General features: G+C 39.4%; 2 protein-coding genes across 2 annotated transcripts in view; one reads left to right on the top strand and one right to left on the bottom strand.

The window, feature by feature from the left end:
• Nucleotides 1-17,735, top strand: part of LOC121640441 — a 292,781-nt gene that overhangs the window by 81,591 nt on the left and 193,455 nt on the right. The window lies entirely within an intron of this gene.
• Nucleotides 7,893-17,735, bottom strand: part of LOC121640415 — a 601,409-nt gene continuing 591,566 nt past the window's right edge. The window contains exons 20-21 of the mRNA XM_041986133.1: nt 8,202-8,534; nt 7,893-8,125 (exon numbers count right to left, since the gene is read on the bottom strand). Coding sequence (XP_041842067.1) covers nt 8,046-8,125; nt 8,202-8,534 — 413 coding nt within the window. The 3' untranslated portion in view covers nt 7,893-8,045. The remainder of the gene's footprint in view (nt 8,126-8,201; nt 8,535-17,735) is intronic.

Raw genomic sequence — 17,735 nt, 5'->3', positions numbered from 1 at the left:
TTTGTTGTGCCCTGGTACCAGAGAAGTGGTGGAGTACTACTTCTAAACTTGCAGTCACATTTAAGTAATTATTTAATGACATATTTAATGAATTCATTGTGTCACTTTTAATTAATTAACAATACATTTGTGTATTTAATAATCATTTTAATTATTTAATGACACATTTAAGTAAATTTATTTAGTGATTTTTTAATTAATTCACTGATGTCACTTTACCTCCTCTATATGGTTCATGACCAGGCCTGAAAATGAAAATGCTGCTGGATGATCCTGCGCTGGCTTACTGTCAGATAATAATTTATATATTAAAGAGTGTGAACAAAAATACTTAAAAAGTTAAAGTGTTGTGACATGCTCCAGAAAAACTGAACTAAAAATAAAGAAATTGTTGACAGAATTATTATTTGCTTGTTTTATGTATTTATTTCTTGCCGTTTTAAACATTTTTAGGTTTCTTTTTTATCAATTTAATCTACATAATCTGGATTCCACAGTAATTTCTTTAGACACAGAAAAAGCAAGTAAACTGGAAATTTTTATTTGCAACATTAAACAAATTTTGGGTTTGGGTCATCTTTCATAGACTGGATAAAAATATTATATAACAACCCAAATGCATGTGTGAAGAACAATGATCAAACTCTCCAAGCTTCTGTTTGCAGAGAGGCACCAGGCAGGGCTGCCTCTGCTTTCTCCATCACTCTTTGCTATTTTTATTGAACCCCTAGCTCAGGGGTAGCCAACGTTGGTCTGACTCAAATCAAATGGATCCAACAGTCTATAAGGATCTCCACAATGACTTGTTAGTTTAAGTCAGGTGTGTTGGAGCAGGGAAATCTGGAAAACCTGCCGGAATTGGGGCCCTTGAGGACCAACGTTTGGCTCCCCCTGCCCTAGCTGCTGCCATAAGACAAAATAAAGAAATTAAAGGAATCCATGCCAACAACATAGAACATAAGATAAGTCTTTATGTTGATGATGTATTACTTTTCCTCCAGAACTCACCAACATCTCTCCCCCAGACAATCACTCCTTATTAACACATTCTCATCAATACCTGACTTCTCTATTACCTGGTCTAAGACTATTGTTATGCCCAGTAACTGTGACCTACAAAACATACCTAATACCTACAATGCAATCTGAAAAAATTAGATATTTAGTCATAAACATTTCTCCAGGTTATCAGAACTAATAAAGCTAAATTATGTCCAGCTACTTAAAACAATAGAGGATGATCTCTCACGATTGGAGGCGCTTACCCATATCACTCATGGGGAGGGTTGCCACCATTAAAATGATTGTTCTACCTAAAGTAAAACTACCCTGGTTTTCAGTGATACCCACTAAAACCATCCTCAGCTGGTTTAAGTCATGGACTCACATATATCCAAATTTCTATGGAAAACAAAGCCATCACGTATCAGTCTAAAAACTTTACAGCAGACTAAAGATAGAGGTGGATTGGACCTACCTAACTTCAATCACATTTTCTTAGCTAAGAAGCTGCAATGTATCTCCAAATGGCTTAAACCTAGTGGTCTGGATGAACCATGGTTAGATGTAGAGCAAGTATCTTTTCTTTTATTGTCACAGCCTGAATATTAGTAAAAAGCAGAGCATGGGTGGAGGAACATGAAGTGATGGAGAACAGCCAGACAGCATGACAGAAGTAAGAGCTCGGCTATATGATGATGATGAAAAACACTTTATTCAGACATCTTAAACATAGGAAATAGTAATAATGAATAAGCAAAATATGAGTAAACAAAAACATAAGTAAACAGAAAAATAGGTAAATAAAAATACATTTAAAAAAAACACCACATAAATGTCTGAAAAGGAGTGGGGAGAAGCCTAAGCTTATTTAACTCACCCCCATTACATTAACTTAACAGAAGTATAGTTGCCTATGCTATAGATCACATCTCATATAATACTTTTACTACTTGTACAATTGACATCACAATACTAACTCAAAATCACATTCCACAGGATGCAAACAATATACATTATCATTTCATTTTTTAACTAGTCAGTCTTCCATTTCAACACAGGATTGTATCATTTATTTCTTAAACATTTTTTTAAACTGAATTAATGTTGGACAGTCTTTTAGTTCTGGGTCCAACTTACTCCAAACATGAACCCCAACAACAGAAATACAAGCTGCTTTACATTTGTTCTCACATGAGGTTTTATGAACATTTCACCCCCTCTAAAATTATAAACAGTCTCTTTTTTAAACAATCCCTGAATTTGAGCTGGTAATTTATTATTCTTAATGTTATACATAAATTGTGACGTTTTAAAGTCGACCATGTCCTTCAGTTTTAAAGCGTTCAGGTTAATAAAAAGCTGGTTTGTGTGTTCTCTATGGGCCGCTTTATGAACTATTCTGATCGCTCTTTTTTAATCATACAGATCGATTTAAGATTAGTTTTATATGTGTTTCCCCACACCTCTAAGCCATAGGTCATGTAGGAAAGAACCAGAGAACAATACAAATGATATAAATTCTTTTCATTTAAAAACACTTTGACTTTAGAAATAATTTCTAGTGATTTACAGATCTTTGCTTTAATATGGTTTATATGAGGTTTCCAGCTAAGTTTATTTTGTATAATAATTCCAAGAAATTTGACTTCATTCACTTGTTCTACGTTAGTGTCGTTTATCATTAATTTTCTGTTCCTGTTGACAGCACGATTCCCAAAAATTTGAAATTTAGTTTTGTTTAAATTTAAAGTTAATTTATGTAAATCAAACCATTTTTTAAACTCTGTTAATTCTCTTCCGACTGTATCTATCAATGTTTCTAAGTTCTGACCACAGCAAAGTATATTAGTGTCATCAGCAAATAAGACAAAATGTTAACTTTTTTAAAGTAAACATGTCATTTATGTACAAAATAAACAGCAAAGGACCCGACACTGCCCCCTGTGGGAGACCGCAGGTCACTGCCAGCAGCTGGGAACCAGAACCATTAATGTGGATATACTGGGATCTGTTCTACAAATAGCTCCTGATCCAAGAAAGTGCTACACCTCTAATTCCATATCTGTACAGTTTTTTTTAATAATAATTTATGATTCACGGTATCAAAAGCTTTGGTTAAATCTAGAAATACCCCAATAGCATATTGTTTGTTTTCTATTGCTTTTGAAATATTTTCTACAAGATCCACTAACGCTAAGGTCGTGGTCCTGTTGGGTCTGAAGCCATATTGTTGTTCACATAGTATGTTATGTGATTCTATATAAGTATATAATCTGTTACGGAATAACTTCTCCAATATCTTAGAAAACTGTGACAGAATGGAAATAGGTCTATAATTAGTAAATTCCTGTGTATCAGCAGCCTTGTGAACAGGAATTACTTTTGCGATCTTCATCCCTTCTGGAAATACACCTGACTCTAGGGACAGGTTAAAAATAAAGGTGATTGGTTTAACAACACATTCGATCATTTCTTTCAGCATTGACATGTCCAGTCCGTTCCAGTCAGCTGACTTTTTACATCTGCATTTTCTTACAATAGTAAGTATTTCATTTTCATCAGTGGCTTGAATAAATATAGTTTTATCAAAATTCTGTATTTTACTTAAAGCATCATCAGCTTGACAGGAGTTCACTATTTCTTTGGCCAATTTTGGCCCTATATTAGTAAAATAATTATTAAATTGGTTTGCTATTTACTTAGATTGATTGATTAATTATTTGATTCTTTTGTTATAAATTGAGTTGGGATGTCAGCAGTTTGATTTACCTTTTTGATTAATTTATTTAATACATTCCAGATGTTTTTAATATTACTTCTATTTTTTTCAAAAGCAGTACTAAAATAATTTATTTTACTTGATTTGATAATACCTGTTAGTCTATTCTTATATGTTTTATAAGCACACTCAGTCTCTTTTGTCCTTTTTTCAGGAAATCTCTGTACAATTTATTCTTTTTCTTACATGCTGTTTGAATACCTTTTGTTATCCAAGGCTTTTCTTCAAATTTGTTATTCTTTTCTTTATAAACAAGAGGACAATGTTTTTCATAAAGAGTGGTAAAAATGTTCAGGAATGTTTCGTAAGCCATATTTATGCCATCCACATAAACATCGTCCCAATTTTGTTCCATTAATTCTCTTTTAAATGCATGAAAAGCCTCTTGAGTCACTACAAAGGTTTAGTTTTCTTTTGCTGATTGAATCAGCCTCTTTATTACTGTAAAGACGGGTAGATGGTCAGATATGTCAGTAATCAAAAGTCCACTAGATATTTCACTTTCTATAACGTTGGTAAATATATTGTCAATCAAAGTTGTGCTATGATGCGAGATGGTCTAGTTATTGATGGATACAAACATAAACTATACATGGTGGATAAACTCTGACTGTGTTTTGTTCTCTAGGATTCAACAAGTCAATATTAAAATCCCCACAAACAAAGATCATTTTCCTGTTATTTATATTCTCATACAGATCAATCATTCATTTCTGAAATGTATTAATACAAGACCCTGGTTTTCGATTTTACACAACTTATCAGAGCATTTCTTGACTTTTCTATTTCAATCTCAGCAGTGACACGTTCCATAACTTGGTCCACGGCTAAATTCTTGTTACGAACCAGTTTACATCTCAGATTCTGATCAGTAGATAACGCTGCTCCACCACCTTTAACAGAAGGTCTGCTTTTGAAGAATGCTTTATATCCTTCCATTTAAAACAAAGAAGTCTGATCTTCACAATGCCAGGTCTCTGAGACTGCAGTTACAGAGAATTTATCTTTTGTTTGTCTCAAACAGTTTAAGATTTTGGAAAAATTAAAGTTAAGACTCCTACAATTGAAATGAATAATGAATAATGAGTCTTTGATAATCAAATGGGTGTCAAATTGATTCTCAGTAAAATTTTCACAATTGTTCTGCATTTTTGTGTAAAAATTGTTCTCAGGATCGAGATCATTTTGCATATCATGTTGTTTATACTCTGTATAGTCAAATATTTTGAACTGCAGTCTTTCATAATTAGAATCAGAATTTCCAAAGTCTGTTCTTACTGTGTTTGTAGTCGAGTCCGCTCCATCTGTCATGAGACCAGTAATCATATTCTGTTACCTTCGTTCTTCCTTCTTGGTAATCCACAACATGGTTTGGTCTTTATATTGATCCAGTTCTTTCAGATCCTTTATGACTATTACTTTTGCTTGCTCTGGCGATCCATTCAGCTTAATCAGGACTTTACAGTTTCTTGTCCAGGTATCTTGAACCTTCTTTTCTTTGCTCAACATCCTTGCTTCTCTTGCTATTTCAGCATTTCTCTTGGTTAGGTGCTCATTCACATCGACGTCTGTACCCTTTAATTTTCTGGCATTCTTGATCACCTCCATTTTGTACTTCCTATTAGTAAAGCGAATAATAATATTTAGCTTTATACTGTGTTTCTGAGGCAAAATATGGCAAGCAGCAATGTTTTTACTGTCCATTATCATGTCTTTGCTGTCAAAGAACTTTATTACCGGTTGTTCAAGTGTCATCAGATCAGGGTTTGACAGGATTTTGCAGGTTTCCATCCATCTCACTGCCGGCTGCGGCCTGTTTATAGGTACGTTGTATGGCAAGTCCTGATATCAGGAGATCATCCATTCTTGAATACTGTTCCAAATCGTCAATTTTTCTTTCCAGTTGATCAGTTTTCTTGTCCTTTTCTTGTACCAATTTCTTTAGTTGTTTGATTTCCTCAAGCAATTCCTTGAGGCCTCTTTGCTCTTTTGCCACATTAGTTATTTCCTGAGACATGAAGCCCAAAGATTTCTTGATATCTTCAAAATCCTCAGCCAGTTTTTTACTGGCCATTGTATCAACAAATGTGCCCAGATTAGTTAGGCTATGCAAGCTAACTTGGTCTTGACTCTCTTCAATATATGCTACACAGAAATATGGGCCACTTGTCCATGAATGTGTAGATATTTAATAAAAACTCAAAATACTTTCGTACTGAAGTCCATGTTCTTTCAGACAAATAAAAGATTGCTGCAGGTGAGCTGGATGCTGTCTTATTTTCTTGATATAATTAAGATTGTGGAGCTATGTGGAGCTACGTCATTTCAACACATCAGCACGGCAGCCATCTTGAAAAAAGATATCAGTTCCTCTTTCATGTGAACATGATGAGGGAAATAAAATCTAACTGTGGTTTTTCTGTCAGATATTGTGATTAAATGTGTTAAATTCCAGCTTCCACTCAGTGTTTCTGCAGAAATATTTGTTTTCCATCAGATTTCTACATGAGATGTGGGACAATATGTGGCGTCAGCCACCTGGAAACCAGAGAAAAATCTGCATTTTAAAGCTCTCCCATGGAGGTGAAGAATCCTCTTCTGTGCTAGGTGAACACAGAATTGGCCCCTTCCACTCGCCGTACATGTCCATCACAGAGACGCAGCTGAACAAGCTGAATCTACGTCATTGGAGGAATTTCTGAGTCGTGTTACGGCTTAAAATGGATCCAGTAATCTTTGTAGGTTTTCTTAACATCAGCACGTTCTCTGAGATGTGAACTTTAAGATTATTTAGAGCGACTCTCCTCATTAAAACCGTCTTATCAGGGCATTTCTGTGTTTTCTCTCATTTCTGGAGAATTATTCCGTGATGAGGTTTGAAGACGAGACTTCTGAGCTGAGTGTAGCTGCTCCATGATGTTTAAATGACTTTACTTCTTGCTGCTCCTTTTTCATTCAACATCTGATTGAAGGTGTTTGATTTTAAAATGAGTTGTGATTTATTGAATGAAATAAAAAGTCTGTCTCACATGGACGACGACAGGAAGAAGGAAGCTGTAAAACTATGAATGCTGCAGATGTGAAACCTGAACCAGGCGTCGTGTAACACGAATCCTTCTGCTTTGCTATTTGCTAATTACAACGTCTTAAACTGTGGTTTTGATTTAAGAAGGATTGATCGTTTCCATCTGATCTCTCTCTGAGAAAATAGATGAGGAACAAATGTTCTTTTCTTCTCCACAAACATCATGTTTCTGCTGAAACTTTGTGGCAGAAGAAGAATGAAAGCAGTGAACTATTAATGGAGTCTGGTAGCAGCACCTGCAGCAGCTTCCTCACACTGGATCATGTTCAGTGTTTGACTCCCACTTTCTGATCACTGATCAATAAGCCAACACTGATCAATACTCACTGTGGGAGAAACCAACTAAACAAATATTCTTCTGTTTCTGCAGCGTATCATGTTTAGTTGTGAGACCTGGTTATAAATTTATATTAACTTGGCAGTTCCAGCATTTTCCCCTTCATGATAGATTTCTTCTTTTTTTTTTACCCCAAATCAGTAAAATATCGATATTCTAACATGATAATCGATTCTAGAACATACAAAGCTGGTATCGGTAGTATCAACATTTTGGTATCGATTAGCACATCACTAGTTTTTAACCCTCTAAATGCCAGTTTCAATTATTGTATTATTTACTGCTAATTATGACAAAAACTGAATCATTTTTCATTACATATCAGATGTTACGGTGAGGGAACATCTGGAAAGTTCCCTCTCCTCTTCCTCCAGATGTTACGGTGAGGGAACATCTGGAAAGTTCCCTCTCCTCTTCCTCCAGATGTTACGGTGAGGGAATATCTGGAAAGTTCCCTCTCCTCTTCCTCCAGATGTTACAGGGAGGGAACATCTGGAAAGTTCCCTCTCCTCTTCCTCCAGATGTTACGGTGAGGGAACGTCCTCCACGATGCTGGAAAGTTTGGTCAAGAGTGAGACCTCTGTCACAGTTAACAGGATCTACGGCAGGACGCCTTCATGACACTAAGAGTCTAAAACAAACAACAACAAGATGCTGGAGTCCAAAACACACAGCTGATCAACATGTGACATCACACTGACTCCACTCTGACATCACTGATCACTACTGATCAATACTACGTCTGCAGGCTGGAACAAGTCCTCTCTTCATCCATCGTCCATCAGATCCTTCACTGATATTTTCTCTCTGATCCAAAGTCAGATTGGATCAATAATCAAAGATCAGACTGATTGATCAGCCATCAGAGGAGTCGGATCTGCTTCTGTTCCTGATGTCCTCTGATCCTGGACCTGAACTCTCCCTGCAGAGGAGACAGAAGACAGTCAGACAAGAAAACAAACAAACAAACAAACAAACAAATAAACAAACAAACAAACCTTTGACTTTGAGCAGAACAGTTTTATATCTAATGAAACCGCCTCCCCTCCTGGCTCTACATTTGTAACGTCCACTGTCTCCATGTTTGGGATGATCCAGAGTCAGACTGAGGTCTCCAGTTTTCAGAGGATCTTGATTCATCTTAGTTCTGCTTCTGTAGACCTGGTCCTGGTCTTCAGGTTGATCAGATCCCTTCTGGTACACGTGGACCTTCATTTCTGGTTTAGGTTCCAAGCGCCACCACACCACTTCAGCGTCTCCAGGCAGGTCAGGTGTAGTTCTGAAGGGCAGCAGGACAGACTCCGCCCCCTCCTCCACCTCCACCTGACAGACTGAGAGAAGAAGAAAATCAGCTGATCAGCTTATTGATGAGTGATCAGAAAGTGGGATCAAACAGTGAGTGAAGATCAGATGATCCAGTGTGAAGAAGCTGCTGCAGAAGCAGATCCATGAAGAAGTGAGTGGATTTAAAGCTGCAGCTGCTCTTTCTTCTTCTTCACATCACAAACATCATGTTTGCAGAGAAGAAGAGAAACTGGATCAGTGAAGAGACTCCAGCTTCACATCAACATCACATCTGAGAAGCAGCTTTCCAGCCTCATTTCTTTCCATCAAACAGCAGCTTTGATTCTCACTGGAGTCCCACTTTGCTCCAGTTTACTGTCAAATGATGATCAATGAATCCAGATCAATCCCAGTGGAAGCTGCTGCTGACCAGACTGACCTCAGATCTGCTGCTTCCTCCAACAAACTGCATCTCTGACTGGATTTGTTCCATCACTCCTGGTGGAAGCTGGAGCATCTTTGCAGGATGAAGCAAACGTGACAAAGCTTCAGTCTCTGAGAGCAGAACCACAGCTTTCAGTCCCAAATCTCTCCTGATCCACATTCAGCCCGACTTCTGGACTTTAGGACTCCAAACTGGATTCTTCCAGATGTTCCAGCTACATCTACCCAGCTGTCTCCTACAGATGAGCTTCCTCCAGATGTGTTGAGGAGGAAAGCTGCTGTGGTTTCTCCTGCAGCACAACGTTCAGCAGCTGTTTGTTGACTGAAACAGCAGCTCAGACTGGATCCTCAGGGACACCATGGATGCTGCTCATCAGGAAGAGTTCAGCCTCTGGAAGAAGGAAGAGGATTCTCTCAGCTCTTCCTGAAGCTGCTCTACATTACTGGCTGCTTCAACATCCTGGAGGAGACCTGAACCCTGGTCCTCCTTCCTCCACTAGTCTGAGCATCAGATGATTTCTGCAGCGTTTGATCTCAGAGATGTGGAGGAGAAATTCCCTCACACTCACATTTCCACTTCACACAGCTGATCTGGGTCTCCTCAGCACAGGATGCTGCAGGAAACAGTCCACTGGCAGATCCCAGACCAGCTTCCATGAAGGTTCACTTCTCCATCTGAGACTCAGCGAGTCCCTCTAACACACACTACACCGTCCAACACACACACATGGAGAGGTGTGTCAGAAAGCTGGAAACCAGTTCAGCTGGAAGTGGAAACTGGTCATGTGTGAAACATGTCAGAAAGTCTGGAAGTGTGTGAGCTGAGAAGAAACAGTAGAAGAAGAAATGAGTCTGAAGGATTGTTTGTCACATTCTCACACACACACACTGGTCCCAGTAATGAGCCCCCAGACGGAGGAAAACTCTCCGTCTTTATGTGGGTGTGGATCAGTTGAAGTTTCACTCAGACACGTTTGTGATGGAGCTGCTGTTTGTGTTGGACTGATGGAAAGAAGAAGTCAGCAGCTCTGATGGTGTTTGATCCCACTGGTAGAAATGATTCCCAGCAGAACCAGTCCCTTTTGTTTAGGAAGGATCCAGTGGAAGCACTGAGAGGGACTTCCTTCCCCCGGCCCCCCACAGAACCCCTCCCAACCAAAAACAGCCTCTTTGCTTCTGGACAGCTGCGTCCTGTTTCTCTTCTCCACCATCAGGAGAAGATACTGGCAGTTCTTTCAGCAGAGAAGCTTCTAGATGCTTCAGATGATCTAACAGATGAAAGTCAAACAGCTTCAATGAACACACACGTTTCAAAGCCGCTCAGATCAGAGCTGGAAGAAGCTCCTCTGAACACACACACATGTTCAACACGGACCTTCTTCTTCTGTCTGGAAGCTTCCTGTCAAACACAAAGTCCACTACTGGGAAGCAGCATACAGGAAGTCCTGATCATGTGACTCCTTCAGCAGGAAGAACAGAGGAAACTTCAGCCTCTGCTTCCAGACGGACTCGTCATTAACAGACAGAAGGTCTTTGTAGAAGCACCTGAGCTTCCTCATCCCTTCACGGAAACTCTCACACTGGAAAAAAGAGCAAATTCTCTGGAACTTTTCCTGGAAAACTAAACACATGATGTCATCAGTCAGATGGTTTTTATGGATTAAATCCTTTAACCCTAAAACACCCCCTCTCCCTCCATCCCTCCCTCCCCTGCCCACCACCAGCAGCACTTTATTATTTAATGTCAACAAAAGTTCTGTTGGGTCGGATCTACGTCAGCGGGAGAACAGCTGGAGGCTGGAAGATCATTCTACATGCATGAGAACATGGATGATGGTTCCAGTACATCCAGTCTGCTTTGTCTGGTGGAACCATCAGCCAGTTCCAGTTCAGAAGAGTGTGGTGATGCTGGAGAAGATGGGGGCATCACACCGTACAGGACCGAACCGTACCGAGCGGACCTCCTGCCTTCCTGAGAGACGGTGGAGAAGCAAACATGGCCGCCGTAGCAGGGAGCCCAGACTAGTCTGTTACTGGTGTTCCACACATTATTTATTCAGAAATGTGGTTTATTTAAAGCTGATTTTCTAATCAAGTCATAGCAGAGCATTTCTAATAAAACTGAGATGTTTACTAGTTGATAGTGGGACAGAGATCCTGTGGAAATAATTTTAACATTACTGGAATTGTTCTAATATATTAAATGATGCTGCGTTTGTTGTAATCTGAGCAGAATTTTTACTCTAGAATGATGAAGGTGGACATATTGACTGTTTAAAATGTGCATATTCAACTTTGTCCAATAAAACCATGAAGCCTTGCTGGTCCCTGACTTTTCCTAAAACTACATGAATCTTCATTAAAACTAGGTTTAATATTTAGTCTGTAAACAGAGGAAATATGATCATTTCTACCTATTTCAGCTTATTTCCACCACACAGGATTCTGTGCTGTTCTATGTTTAGATTCCCGACGTTCTGGATCAGACCATGTAGACGTTTTCTGTAAAGGCTGATATGCAGAGATGGATCCATGCTGGATTTCATGGCCAAAGACGGCGCTGTGCCAGACGGTCGCCTGTTGCAGCAGCTCCCGTGTTGAATGTGTTTTTATGTTGTTTTCCTTCCGTTTTAGTTTTTCTACACCAGCCAAACGACACGATTTAAAACACTATTTGCTTTCAAACTTTGCTCGTGGTCTCTGCTTTCCTCGTTCCTGGTGACTGAGGAACAGGAGCGCTATGGAGGAAGCTTCGTTTATACCAACTAAACACACATGGTTTGGATTTGGAGAAAAAAGACAAAGTAACTGGAGAAGATACGCATGCTAGACGTCCGTCCTTCCTTCCTTCCTTCCTTCCTTCCTCATCATCAATAAGTGGGTCATTCCAGAATTGGAGAACAATTTGGGAATAGAAACATTAGAAAAATTAGCATTTTATTTAAGGATTTTTTATCGTGTATTTTAGAAAACAGCAAAATAAACAAAATTTATTCGTCCAACTTTGGTATAAAATATACTATTTATGAGATGTTTTATTTTGTGTGCATCATGTTTAGTACAACCTGTTATAATTACTCAGTAACACCCCTACATATATGTGTGTGTGTAATAATCCTTTACCATTAAGTAAACACATATATTCATGTTGAAATATCATTTAGATAAAGCTTGAGGACTTTAATGTTTTTGGGGTTTTTTGTTTTTTTTTACCCATTTCAGTTTTTCTTTTCAAGTATTCGCCCAAATTTGTTGCATAAATAACTGAAACTATTACAAGGACAACAGCTCAACGCTGTATGAATTTAGAAAACCATTTAAGATTATTTAAATAAAAATTATATGGTAGCAGAGCTGAAATTAAAGTAACAGGGTTGAATTTACATCTTACTTTTGATTGTAGATCAGGACTTAAATGTGAGAAATAGAAACTCAGAACCACAGGAATGTTTTCATAAAGGCTGTAAATTATAACTAGTTGTCATCATGTAACATTTGCAATAAAGGAACATCGAGCAGGAATAAAATACAAAAACATTTACACGTGAACAAGAACACAAGTTGGGTGATGTCCATGTTTAACAATCATGGCTGGACAAAGTGTCCCGTACGTCTCTTACAACGGCCAGGTGGCGTGAGGGAACGTTCTTTGGGGAGGAATGAGGGTCAACACATCCTCAAGAGGATACCAGTGGAGATCATCCCTTAATGGCCAGAAAGACTATTTTCCCTACTCTGCATACATTTCACCTGGCAGTGGGCCGCATTCATCTCTTGGATGATGCTGGTAGATTGTATGGTCATACACCAGGACACACCATTCTCCCACATTCTCTGGATAGCACCATTGCTCTTCTTCTGGTGAGCTGTGAAGGGATCATCTGTGTGGTTCTGTGTAAGATTGAAGCTGAAGCACTTTGTTTGTTGGCAATCACGCCCCAGATTCCCTGTGGCAGAGCACATACAGCTGACATGGCGGTAGAGAATCTTGGCGGGTGACAGAGTGACACCTGGTGGAGCCTCATTGTAGACGGTACAGCTGGAAGGTCAGCTGGCATTTCCTCCACTGCATCTTCCACAGCTGCTCCTTAAGGGAAAACTATTTCACCTCGGATTGTCCCTCACTCAGAACCTGGTACAAGGAGAAAGCTGTGGGAATATCAACCCCTTGGCTGACAAGCCTGCCTGCCCTCCTCTTCAATGTGCCACCACACCAAAAGTTATCTTTGAGATTGCTCCAGGATCATTTTTGTGCTCACTGTGGCCCACTGAAGGTCGGTGAAGGTCGGTGATGCGATCGGTGGCTCTGTAGTGGTCTGTATAGGTGTTATTGCTGCGCTCCTCACATCCCCCATACACACATTTCTTTCTTGAGGTGTTGCATGTGATAGCGTGGGTCAGGCTCTCCAAATCTGATGTATCAATGATGTGCATCTGGTGAAGTTTTTTAGCAAGAAAGCCTAAATTTTCATGCAGTTTGCACATGCATGTTTCACCATCTGCCAGTGTTGGATGCTCAACCCAGTAGGGGGACGTGTACAAAACAGTGAGTGTGATAGACGGAGGTCGGTGTGTTCAGCTAAGAACTTCAAATGGAGGATCTTTATTTAATCCACCAGTAATCGATTCTGTACGTTCTTCTTCTTTTTGTCACAGTTTGCTTTGTTCCTGTTGTGATCCTGCTGACATCGTCACGTAAAAACAATGTCACTGTTGATCTCAGCTCGGCAGCAAGACCCTCATTTTTCTTCTTTTGGTACCTGCAGGCATTTTCAATACCTTGTTGTTTCCATCTCCTCCTTGAAAGTTCAAACACCTCCTCTGCCAATCTCTGCAGCCTGTGCTTCTTTAAGATTTTACTAGTAAATATTCCTGCGATTGTTTGTCGGTGACTGTCTCTCTTTCAAAGTGTGTACTTTGTCACTTCGTACGAACTTCTTCAGCCACTGCTGTGTGAAAAAGGAAGGTTCTTCTTAAGGATGTGCCTGAGATTAGCCGAAGCAGCTTACTGACCGTAGATCTTGGAGATAGATGTTCTTCTTCAGTCTTTGAAGCTGCTTCCTGTATTTTTCTGCTTTGTGTTCAACTTTTTTCAAAGTTTCTTTAACTTTCTATTTAATTTAGCTTCTTTTTCTTCTGCCCAGATCACGTTGCCACAAAGAAACATGTTTTTATAAATGTCTTTTATTTCAGCTGCAGCAAAATAGATGTTTGCTGTAACATTGTGAATACTTTGGTAATTGATCTGTGCTTCCACTAACTTGCATCCCTACATACTTCTGTCCTGACCTTGACGTTCCAGGTTGAGAAATGACTGAAGATTCTGGGCTGACTAGAGGGTGTTTAAAACTCCAAGTAAAGTTTTCCTAGCATTACACCTCTTGCGAGTCTCTCCAGTTCTTTCTCTGGGCACGCTGCTCTCTCAAACTGCAGTCTTTGTGCCTTTTTTCTGTCCTGTTTCTACATCTTTCCTCCATTTCTCTCTCTTTCTAAGTACTGCTGTCTCCTCTGTTCATCAGCATCACGCCTGCACGGTACCGTCTCTGTTTTTCAGCAGCACTGAGTGGCGTGCAGGAACTCTGCATAAATACATTTTAAAAACATCATACAGTACAGTTAAAAACATTTACAGTAAAACAGCTGAATTCATGTTCAGTTAACAATCCAGGAAGTTTTTGCCACATTGACATTATGCTGCCAGGTGGCAATAAAATGAAAAGAGGGGCTAGTCATATAATAAATACTACAGTAGTACTTTTTAAACAAGCATATTATGCTAAATTATACACACATTTAATCTTACTTTAGGTAACAGATTGGCCCTTCTGAGTGAACTGAAATAGATGCAACCCTGTTCCTGCAATTAAAGTAACAGGGTTGAAAATCAATGCTAACGTTAGCTTGTATTAGCGACAATATGCTAGCTGTGAAATGTAATGTTACTGTTAACATTGAGGACAGAGTTGGTTATATTAAATAATAAAGAAAATAACAACTGAGTAACAGGGTTGCTTTGGTTAGAGCGACACACCCAGTCACGGCTGCAACTTTTGAGAAAATATGAAAAATCTGCAGAGAAACCTGAACCTTGGTCTGTCCATGCTGTTAGCATAAATCTTGATGAGTGCTTTCCCCTGTGTCATGTGACCCACTGTTTTTCTTCTTCTGCCATGCTCAGTAGGTTTTAGTAACAGGGCTGCACGCATGTTGTGGAACACAACTTCAGCACATTATTACTGTTATTTAAGATATGCTGATTATTAAGTTAACTGTTCCAATAATAAAACACTTAGACAAGATCGTCCAAAACAAGTGCAGTAAAAACTTATTCCAATGCTTTTATTTGACATGCAAGTTTGTCATCTAGAAGTAAGGACAGGAGAAAAAGGACATTTTAGAGGGTGCTTGAGGTCTATATGGTAGCCTGAATAATATATTGGAACAAATCTTCCAACAAGTATATTTACATTTTTCCTCAAGAAAAGTAGAAGTTACACAAGCAGTGCATGTATTAGTGTACTGTACACACATTACTTGATATTTTACAGGTGGGACGTAAAATGTCCTCCAATTCTGGAACGTTCCATGTTGTGATGTGAGCTCGGTCTGGTAACCTTTTTCTTTATTTCAGTTAATTCAATATACACTTTATTTGTAACAATGACCATTTCTTTTATATTTGACATTTTATTAGCAGCTTTGGCTGGGTGGTTAACTAACTGGTGCACACGTTTAGTTGACTCATTCCAGGCTTCCTACAGGTTTTTACAAGTTAAATTTAAGACTTTTTAAGACCTTTTTAAGACAACTTGGAACATAATTTAATACCCATTTCACGGCCACATTGTCAAAAATGACTCCTACAATTGAAGAAAATGTATATATTTACATCAGCAGTGATTATTACAATGACCTGTGTGTGTGTGTGTGTAAGGTGCAATGCTTCACTTACACTGCTTGAAAAATGTGTTTAGCACCTTCCAACACAAAGCAATTCAAAGTGGTTTTTATCAAAGCAAGACCAGCCAGTAGAAGTCAGGCAGCGACAAGCAGCAGCTGACTGATCATTTACAGGAATAATGGACTTGACTGAGCTACTGCTGAAAACTACACAGCCTTTTATTTATAGTCTCAGTCTAGATAGAAGCTTTATTAAAACAAAGCAGTCTGAAGTGTGTCAGCTGCTCTGTGTCACGCTCTTGGAGTTTGGTGTGATGCGACGCACACAGACCAGCGCGCGCACACAGGTGAGCAGACTTCTGCCAGCACCGCATACAGTCATCTACCACCTGAAAACACACACACTTTTATTTGTTTGTGTTTTAAACTCTACCAGGAGGTGAAACACTCGCTCTCCACCGAGGAGCAACCGGAGTGTTTCTCTCACTGCGGTGTTACGTTGATAAAGCCGTGCACATCACGGGAACGCGCACAGCTGAACAGCCTGAATCTGACGTCATTTTCATTTCTAAGTCGCATTACGGCTTAAAATGGATTCACTATTCTTTACAGGCTTTGTTAACGTCACCACGTTTTCTGAGATCTGAACTTTAAGAATATGTGCGGCGACTGAATAAAACTGTTTAATCAGGACATTTAACAAGAAACTTTTTTCTGTCCGGAGTTTTTTTCCACCGCATTTCAGTCATTTATGGAAAATTTGTCAGTGATGAAGTTTGGAATTTGCGACGTGACTTCACAGCAAGCTGTCATATGATCTTTAAATGATTTAGTCCTTCCCACATGTGTCATGTTAACACAGTAATGTTGTAATGGGGAGGTTACCTGTTCCAGAGCTCATGGATAAATAATTCAGCAGAACTGATTTTAAGGTTGTTATTTACATTCAGGTTATTAAGCCTGTATGTTATTAAGCAACACCAATAATAAGACTAATAATAAAATAGTAAATATTATAAATGAGTTACTTTAAACGTGGCCAGCAGGTCCTGTGCTGTCGAGTGTCCCATGAGACCCCAGGTACCTTGAATGAACCTGTCCCTCATCCCAGAAACGAACGTGGACCAGCTGCTTGGTTCTCGTGGTCAGGGTTGGGGTTCAGCCAAACGTCGCGCGGAGGTCGACTTTAGTCGATGTTGCTGCTGAACTTGTCACCCTGCCAGATGGAGCCTGCGAGGTACAAATACCTGACGGTCCAGACATAAACACAGGGGGAGTTTGCTGTTTGCTTTGAAGGCGGTGATATGCTTCGCTGGTTGCTCATGTGCCTCCAAAGCCTCGATCCCCATCGTTCCCAGTTTGATGTTCTTCTTGCACCGAGCTTCGAATGGGTTCTCCACCGGTGTCAACCAGGCCGAGAACGATCCTTTGTCCAGCCATGTAATATTACATTTACACTTTCCCATTTTACTCACCGAACCCACTAAATCCTCAAGTTACTGTCTGCTAGCTTTCTTTCACACGAAAATAAAGGCTCCGTGTGTGTCGGGCTAAATGTTCCCCAATCATTTCTCCCTGCAAAGTCAGTGATAATTGGTTCCTAATTTCAATATAATGGTCGGGTTGGAACGAGAGGAAATTACTTCACTTCCGTCACTTTGCAGTTCAGACATTTTCCGACACATTTTAACTCAACACAGCGTTACAACTTTAGACCGACATGATTTAAGACCTACTGTATAACATTTAAGGACAAACTGCCTAATTTAAGGACTTTTAAAGGTATTAAATGCACACGCTGCATAGTCATGTGCAGGTGCTGCAGCAGGAGCAGAGACCTGATCTGAGCTGCTGACACTTCTGAACAGTTGATTTAAGCTCATAGTAATTAGTGGAGACGCTCG

This window comes from Melanotaenia boesemani, chromosome 5 (assembly GCF_017639745.1).
Source record: "Melanotaenia boesemani isolate fMelBoe1 chromosome 5, fMelBoe1.pri, whole genome shotgun sequence".
NCBI classification, from domain to species: domain Eukaryota; kingdom Metazoa; phylum Chordata; class Actinopteri; order Atheriniformes; family Melanotaeniidae; genus Melanotaenia; species Melanotaenia boesemani.
This window is presented reverse-complemented; position numbering and strand designations above follow the sequence as displayed.